This window comes from Lactuca virosa, chromosome 4, assembly GCF_052849685.1.
Source record: "Lactuca virosa cultivar CGN04683 chromosome 4, Lactuca_virosa_CGN04683_v6, whole genome shotgun sequence".
NCBI lineage: Eukaryota > Viridiplantae > Streptophyta > Magnoliopsida > Asterales > Asteraceae > Lactuca > Lactuca virosa.
The window spans coordinates 463,079,391-463,089,001 of record NC_136429.1 but is presented as its reverse complement, the minus strand read 5'-3'; the positions used below and the strand labels follow the sequence as shown (position 1 = coordinate 463,089,001).

The 9,611-nt window shown below is 36.9% G+C and overlaps 2 protein-coding genes across 2 annotated transcripts; one reads left to right on the top strand and one right to left on the bottom strand.

Annotated features, from left to right (window-relative positions):
• Positions 1-3,200: 3,200 nt before the first annotated feature.
• LOC145109166 (protein IRX15-LIKE-like) lies at positions 3,201-4,334 on the top strand. Its single transcript, XM_079046265.1, has one exon. The coding sequence runs from the start codon at positions 3,226-3,228 to the stop codon at positions 4,162-4,164; it is 939 nt and encodes a 312-aa protein (XP_078902391.1). The 5' UTR covers positions 3,201-3,225; the 3' UTR covers positions 4,165-4,334.
• A 43-nt stretch (positions 4,335-4,377) lies between these two features.
• LOC145109165 (FMN-linked oxidoreductases superfamily protein) lies at positions 4,378-6,620 on the bottom strand. The gene is made up of 3 exons (XM_079046264.1): positions 6,078-6,620; positions 5,836-5,942; positions 4,378-5,336 (listed from the first exon to the last, which is right to left on the bottom strand). The coding sequence occupies exons 1-3, from the start codon at positions 6,456-6,458 to the stop codon at positions 4,631-4,633; spliced, it is 1,194 nt and encodes a 397-aa protein (XP_078902390.1). The 5' UTR covers positions 6,459-6,620; the 3' UTR covers positions 4,378-4,630.
• Between the last annotated feature and the right edge of the window lie 2,991 nt (positions 6,621-9,611).

The following is a 9,611-nucleotide window of genomic DNA, read 5'->3' as shown; positions in this document are numbered from 1 at the left end:
ATATATATATATATATATACACCACAGTTCATCAAAATTATATGCAAATTCAACTAATAAGTATAATAAATATAGGTAATATATATATATATATATATATATATATATATATATCCTAATTCATAAGTTATATACGAATCTATGCAAACAAGTCAATAGTTACTTTAGAATTAATAATAAACTAATAAATATAAAGTAATGTATATAAATACTTTTACATATATTATTTTAATATATACCATGTCATAAAGGTGAGTAGTCATAACTCATTATAAAGGCTCTGCAAAATTACAACTTACAATTTCTACTTTACTGTTGCCCAGAAACTTACTCCACTAGTGAGAGAAAATCAATTAATAGATATATAAAGACAAACAAATACAGAGAGCTATGTACCTTATAATGAGAAACGAGAATGAAGACCACCAGCGGAGTAGCTGAGAGCACCCAAACGCACAACAGTCGGCGGACGGTGGAGGCCAAGTTTCAACAGGCTCCGACGACAAGCGAAGAGGAGAAAGGGCGTACGATACCAACAGATTGAACAATCTGGCGACCGGAAAAGAGTACAAAACAACAATGGTCTTAATGGACAACGATGTTCTTCCGGTGAGTTGTGAGAAAAAGTATTCTGGTGGCCGGAATAAACTTTTGATTTAGGTTTAAACTTTTCAGTTTTCTTAACTCAAACTTAGGTTAAATTGTTGTAATCTTGATTAGATCGTGGGTTTTTATAGATTTTAATACATATTAAGTTTCCTTATTTTATAGAATACTAAATAAACAAAGTTGGTTTTGATTTCCTTTGTGATCTTTCGAAAATTTTGTTACCGGGCATTGCTATCTATATTATATATATTCACATGATTTGGAAACCGAGGGGGCAAAGATGGCATTCTATTATTTTTTTAACTTCCCCTGGCCCCTAAGACGGTCCGCCACTGACTGCCTACAACTTTTTACATGATTCATACTCGAATCTGTGGTTGTTGGGGTAGTTCTTTCAGGAGGCGCATGAATGAAAGAAAAAGGAGAGGGAGGGATGTTTACTAGTTATGTCGGTTCTAGATAAACCGATGAGAGAAAGAGAGAGGCAGATGTAAACGATAATTAATTCTAACTTCAAAGTGTATCAAAATTTGATTCGGTATGTATAATATACTTATTGATTTATTATTCAATACACACATGTGATTATCAATATATATATATATATATATATATATATATATATATATATATATATATATATCTTAAACTTTCAGTAATTATTCACGAAGTGAAATGATTATGCGTTTTTCAGTTTTTATGTATTCACATGTATCTAATTTTGTTATATATTTCAATCAACTTATGATTTTGACATATATAATTTCTCTAAAAATATTTCTACATGAATTACCGAATCCGAGTACTCCCCGAGTACTCTCGGGTACTCCCGAGTACTCGGTAGTTGGCCGAACAGATACCGGATAACGAGTTCTATAACCTTGGATAAAATGTCATATATAAAAATCTAACGGTTGACTAGTTAAATTTAATGATCAGAGGACCGTTAGTGTAATTTCTCCAAAGTACAATGAAAGTATCTATCAATTTTTCAAAAATTGGATCAAACTATAAAATGGACCAAACCAAAAGGACCATTTCTGTAATTTACTCATGAATAAATAAAAGAGTGAAAGTGATGTTAGGATTGCAATTAGTTAAGAAGTCGCTTCAAATGTTGCCAAACGGCTCCCTCCCAACGACCCTATGCAGTATGCAGCTCCTCAAGACACGAACCACCCAAATCTATCTATTCACATTCTTTATTCTCAATCCATATTTACATTAATAATATCACATGGATTTACGATTACATGTGAATCAAAAAAGAATTCTGTTTGCATAAAAGAACCTACTCTCTCCCTCTCTCCCTCTTGTTTATAATTCTACATGTGTATTCGGGCAATGTGACTTTAGAAGCTTTTAGCTTTTTAAGAAAAAATTCGAATTAAAGAAAAAAATTTGTTTGAAAGCATTAACTTAAAGTTTTTATTTTAAACAAAAAAACGCATAACCTAAAAATTATTTCAAGTAGGTTTCTTGAACTTTTAATTTTTTTTTTCTTTTTTTTTTAATGTAATTTTACATTTTTAAAATCTACGAACTGATTTGACGAACATTTTTACAAAAATAAAAGCTATAGCTTTCGGTTTATAGATAATTTTGATAAACACGTCTACAACCATTTTCTAATTAATGTTTACTTTTGCTTTAACAATCAAATCTATATTTGTCCATTTTTTGAACTAGAGTTAATCAATATTCTCTTTTGAAAAAAAATCAAAAAAAATATATCAGAGGTGATAATATTGATCAATTTACAGATACAGACTGGGAGTTTAACACTAGAAAATTTAGTTAAAATGAAACCACATCAAATAGATTTATAGCCATAATAAAATTGGTCACATAAAAGATCCAAACTGATTGATCCAAGTATTATCATTATTAAGTTATAACATTTTTATAACCATGTTTAATACTATAATTATTATTTATAAGACGCAAAAACAATTTGTGTACGGATTCAGAACCTTTTTTCACACTAATGTAATCATTTTTTCAACTATTTTCCCTAAGTATTACTTTAAAATACATTGTTTACATATGTACTTAAATCCAATATACTATAAAAAGTATCAATCCTTGCATATACATGTAATTAATTTTTATATAATTCATTTTATATGTTTCACCGTTGTTGCTTCCATTATAGGTACAAATATATCAATGAATTCACAATGATCACCAATACTTATGTAAGATATAAGTAAATACTTATAATCGAAATATTATACAATAAATACTTTTAAAATTATAATATATATATATATATATATATATATATATATATATATATATATATATTTATTGATTTGAGTAGCTTGAAATGTCAACATACTTAAGCAAACATTAGGTGTCCAAATGCAGCTACTATCTCACTATCACAGATTGGTGCCGTTTTATTGTCATCACCTATCCCTATATTTTAACTATTTCTCAATATTTAAATGATAAGTCTAAAAAACCAATCATATTTATATAGATACTTTCAACCTATATTTAGATATATGTTAATTAAAAATTATTTTAAAATATTTAAATTATTAGTTTGTTCTCTCAAAATCCTTCCTTAAAAACCTTTCATTCCATCATATTTTCACACACACACACATAATGAAAAACATCATTAACAATGGCAACACAAAGCTCATTCTTCTTCATCCTTACATCCAAAAACAAACAAATCCAAATCGCCTCTGGCTAATCGCTCTCGTCTCGGTGTTCACCATAGCCTCCCTGCTAACCCTAGTCTACACCCGTGAATCCTTCCACACAACCACCACCACCACCACGACCATCACCGCCACCGCCACCAACCACCACCACCACCACGAACCACTTCCCAAATCGGTGATCAAAGCCCTCATCCACTATGCTGCCACCGCCAACACCACAAATCACATGTCACAAACTGACATCAAACAAATCTCCGATGTCTTAAAACAATGCACCACCCCGTGTAACCTCCTTGTATTCGGGCTAACGCCAGAGACCCTCCTCTGGAACGCCTTGAACCACCACGGACGGACGGTGTTCATTGACGAAAACCGCTACTATGCCGCCTACGTGGAGGAGAAGTTCCCGGAGATTGAAGCTTATGATGTTCAATACACCACAAAAATAAGTGAACTTAAAGAACTTATCACTTCCGTTCGAGAACAAACACGTAACGAATGTCGACCGGTGCAAAATCTTTTATTTTCTGATTGTAAAATTGGATTAAATGATCTTCCTAATCAATTATATGAATTGGATTGGGATGTGATTTTAGTGGATGGTCCACGTGGATATTGGCCGGAGGGCCCAGGGAGTATATCAGCCATCTTCACCGCCGGTGTACTTGCCCGGAGCAAAAAAGGTGGCAACCATAAAACACATGTTTTTGTGCATGATTACAATAGAGAAGTTGAAAGAGTGTCTAGTGAAGAGTTTTTATGTAAAGAGAATTTGATCAAGTCTTCTAATGATTTGTTGGCTCATTTTGTGGTGGAGAGAGTGGTGGACCAAGGCGGCAGAAACCAGTTTTGTAACAGCCATCCGGCGGCATCCTAGGCGGCAGATGGCAGACCACCGCTCTGGCTCGAACATTTTATTTGACATAAAGAGGCGTAAAAATTTGATTAATCGTGTCATTTTCTCATAATGCATCAAAGGGCTCTCCATAAAATGCGGTTCTACCCTTTGTAATCAAGAAACATTTGTAGTACATAGATCTTTCATCATTTACAACAAATTTGATAATCAGTAAAACACGAAATAACAATCTTTTATCCGATACCAAAAAACATAATATAACATAAATACTAGTTCTCATTGTATTATCGCAGATTAGACAAGTTTTCTAGGGTTATTTTGAACGTCCCACATTGTTTCATATTTTTTAGTGGGGACAAAGAATACAACTTTTGTCCTATTGACATGAGTCGCAGTTCTAGTTTAAATGTTTAGTGCACACCAAACACAGTACAAGTACAAAAACACAGTACAAGACTATCACGTTCTGTCTAGACTGTCTAGTCTAGGCAGTGTCCTTGACATAAAGTGGCCTCGAAACACCAAGTTCTCGAAGCCGATCAACCATACCATAAAGAAACTCAAAGCTAAGAATCGATTGAGCATTAAAATCGGCTCTCACATGCGGATGAACCCTAAACCATTCTCCTAACATCTTATGAACATGAGCCCTAATCATCCTCCATGGCACCGGGTATTTCTCACATAACTTCAAATACTCAACAACCAAATCCGCTTGATCTAACTTCGCGTCACGAATCCCATCTCCACCGTCGGATACCCAATCAAAGGTCCTAAACCCTGCAAACAACGCAGGGTTTTCTAGTAGGGTTTCAGCTGAAAGCACCCCATCAACACCCGTCTCTTCCAAACAACGTGTCACATCGTCCATGTGGCGGATATTTCCGTTTGCGAGAACAGGTATTCGAAGCGCGTTTTTAACCGCCCGAATCGCGTCCCAATTTGCGCGGATTTTTTTCCCGTCTTTTTCGTCACGGGTGCGTCCGTGTACTGCTAAAAGGGCACATCCGGCATTTTCCAACATTTTTGCGTAGTTTAAAGTGTCTTGTAAGTTTGGGAAGAGTCGGATTTTGCAAGATACGGGGACATTTAGGTTAAGAGCTAATTTTTCAACTAAGGATTTCACGAGAGGGAGTTTTTCCATTAGGAATGCTCCGTAGTTTCCTCGTTTGGCAATACGTTGTGGGCACCTGAATTTCGAAGAAATGTGTGTATCAAGGAAACATACTGAAAAGGAGTCTCGGTCTAATACAGTACAAATGCAGTACAACATGTTCAGTTTCATGGATATGTATTAGCTTTTGTGCAGGAGTTTTAATAAATAAGTGAGTTTGCTAGAATATTATTCAGATCTAATAGACCTAGTGCCACAAATTAACATCTTATCTTTACAAAAAAAAAAATCTAATGTGTGGTTGTAAACCTTTTTGCAGAATCCAGATGCATAAACATATGCTAATAAAGCAGAATAAGAAATCAAGCATAAGAGTTATTACTTATTACTTGTTTACTATAATACTACAACCATTTCTGGATCATCTTCTTGATTGATATTATTTGATGTCTTATTAGTATTGTTGCATTTGATGTTACATGGTAAATTAGTCAAACACGTACCCTAAATTGCTGTGATTAAGTTATGAAAGTTCAGATTTGATGAAATATTTAAAGAGAATTCGAAAAGCTTACCCCAAATTAATGTCAACGTAATCACAATAAGGCTCCACCTTTCGTGCTGCTTCCAGTAAAGTGTCTGGATCATTCGCACAAAATTGAACAAACAATGGCCGATCTTCCTGCGTATTTCAGCGAACAGGAACCATAATTAGTATATTACATAACAAGCATCTTAATTTCTTAGAATTACAGTTGCAATCAGATGTTAATAAAGAAGAAGGTTAAATATGAGTGTATGTGCAGATTGTTCTTACCTTGCAGGTAGTGAATTCCTGAGATCGATACTTCTCGTTCTCACTGAAGATACGAGAGTGAAGCATAGGAGTGTAAGCAGCTTCAGCGCCGTATTTCCGACATAATAATCGGAAAGGAAGCTCCGAGTTATCGACCATCGGTGCTACAATTAGCTTGGGTTCACCGAGCTTCTTCCAATGTGCCCACGCTCTCTCGATTCTGGCATCTGTTGTCATGTAGCCATTCGGATTATCCAACAATGAAGATTCGTGATTCGCTACTGACTCTGGAGAAAAGGGGTTTGTTGTTTCGGAGCAGATGTGGTCGTCAGGGTTGTCGGCTGGGGATTCTGAGGTGTGTTGGCATGGGTCTAGGGTTTGAGTGACGGAACTAAACGCCATGACTGGATTGTTGATTGGTAAGCTAATGAAGACGATGGCTTTTTCCGGGGAAAGGTTCGGATATCATGAGAAGGCGGCGATGGGAAAAGCAACGCCGTCCAGGATACAGTTAGCCTGGTAGGTCTCTTTGGTGTATTTCATATTCACCTGTCAAATCGGGTGGACCGGGTTCGGTTAGATCATATTATTCAAACTTTATGTTCTCTTACAAATACACCTAAGTTTTTTTGTTTTTGTTTTTTTTTAATGATATTATTAAACTAACTATTTTATTTATTTATTTATAAATTGTAACAAAAAACTATTATTTTCATAATTTAAAAACTAACCAATGTGTTCTGAATATGAAATTCCTGAGCCATTAAAAACGGATCAAACCCATTTATGTGGCCCATTCTATATAAATAAGGGCGACAATTGATAGCACGACACGATAAAAATACACGACACGACACGGAATTTGGATGAAATAGAAATTTAAATACGTGTCAGGTGTCAAGTATAAAAAACACGATGTTGAAACGTCCCAAAAATAATGACATAAAATTTTCGTTTTTAAATAAATAAATTGTTAACACATATCATTTTCATAAAACCATGGTAATCTAGATTTAGCAAAACACCATCCATCACAGAATGCGGAAACATATGGTGTATGCCCTGCAACCATCCCGAGCACTTTCATTTGAAAACCGAAGTACCTGAAACATAAAATGAAAACCATAAGCACAAAGCTTAGTGAGTTCCCCAAAATATCACATACCATACATATAATATAACGGGCCCCGCCCATACTCGGATAATAGTGAGATATGGGCCCCACCCACATCGAATAACGGGCCCCGCCCAATGAGATACAGGCCCCACCCACACTCGAATAGTAATGAGATACGGGCCCCGCCCACTCTCGAATAATGATGAGATACGAGCCCCGCCCACACTCGAATAATGATGAGATACAGGCCCTACCCACACTTGAATAATGATGAGATATGAGCCCTACCCACACTCACATAACGGTCCCCACCCAATAAACATAAATACACGCACATACAAGTATCACATAGACAATAAGTATAATAAACATAACCAAACGAGGGTCGGCCTTGGTGCCTTAGACCTGCTAAACCCAGTGAGGAAACTCACCTCGCACTGCTAAATCCCACGGATAAATCTCTGGCTGCTGGCTGACCGATTCCCGAACTATCAAGAATCAAAACAACACCCAATCAACATTAGGGTCCCAATCTATATTCATAAATCCATTACTAGGGTAAATGACCAATTTACCCCTCACCTAGTTTGGACCAAGGCTTAGGCCCAAACCATAAAATCCACAATGCCCAAATACCAGAACCACTCATGGCCTAATCCATGGCTCAATTTTCCAAATTGGGCCCAAACCCAATACATGGGCCTTACCTTAAGGCCCAACCAATTTTCCTAGTCCAAAATACTTGTACTCAGATGACCCAAGGAGAACCCAAACACCCAAGCCCAAAAAGGAAAGCCCAACATGAAGCCCAAAAGCCAAAATCCTCCTGACTGAGTACGCGGGGCGTACTCAGCTATACGCTAAGCTTACATGCAATTTGGATTGTATGTTGCGCGTATAGACTTGTACGCCCAACGTACTCCTCCATTAAGCCGCAAATTCCATTAAGCACTTAATGTTCAAGATCAGGAGTCCAAACCACAGATCTACTTCTTAAATAACGTCTAGACCCATAAAGTCATTGAATTGACCACTTTGCATGCCTCAAAAGGACCCAACATCGACTTAAAGCATTAAACTTTCACCAAATGGACACCATCTCACACATGGGGGATTCCAAACCCTAAAGAGGCAACTTTATGCATTTAGAACCTCAGAAACACCGATAGTGGCAACTCATAGCTCTTGGAGTGGTACCAAACCACTAGATCTCATTCTTGGGACCAAAATAAACCAAAAACTCATACCACATAGATCTAAGCTAACAATGAACAAGGTCAAAGCTTTTTACCTTAAACAAGCTGGAAATGAAGCACCTAATCCAGATCTACAAGCTCTTCCTTTGATCCACAACCTTGCACTAAACTCCATCTTCGTGGAAATGACCCAAAAACACCAAAATACACACTATGAGCTCAAAATCACAACCATGTAGGATTAGAAACGATTTCTAGGGTTTTGGGGACTTGGAGGCTGATAAAGGATCCAACCAAACAGACTTAATGAGATTATATAGGGTTCACATCCAAAAATTAGGGTTTTCCTTTATCCCTCGTACGCCCCGTACTCCTCGTACGCCCAACGTACGAGGTCCCGCAACCCTGATCTGACCCTCGCAGTACGCTAAGCGTATACAATATTACGCCCATCGTAACACCCCTTGCATCAGTACATTGCGCGTACTCCCTAGGTACGCCCCACGTACTAGGGTTTCCTCTTAAACCCTTAATCACTCTAAAGGCCATAACTTCTTCGTTATAAACCCGATTACGACGATCCTTATATCCATGAAAAGGTAAGGAAAAGCTCTACACTCTAATCAACTTGTACATGCCTTACCTTTTTCTGAACAAACCTCCAATTTCCAATAAAGCATGAGCTGACAAATTACCAAAGTACCCTCTTGACTCCAATCTCAAACCGAATACCCGAATCATCCAAAATACATTATCCAACCCCAGATGAGTCCAAATCTCAATTATTCAAGGGTCCAAATTTTGATCATACCAAATCCTTGATCACCACTCCGAAATGGGAAACGATTTGAAATAGGGAGTTACAACTCCTCCCCACTTAAATTAGATTTCGTCCTCGAAATCATTCCTTACCATTCCCAACATGCCAAGCAACCCGAGCAACACGAACACAACCCCGAGCATACCCCAACCTTCCCCAAGACAACTGAAACCATCCCTCGTAAGGCTCTCCTACCCGCAAATGAACGAATCCATTTACCATCCGATAAAATCCCCCGTGAATTAACTACAACTACTCAAACTGAAACCTGAAGACTCGTGCTGGCCTGACTCCCTGACAGACCGCCCATACTAGACCATTGCTGAATCCATCCTACTAATTTCCCAACTGACTACTCAACTTCTGATATTTGAAATTTCCATTAGAAACATAATCACAAACCAATTATCCCTGTAGAACAC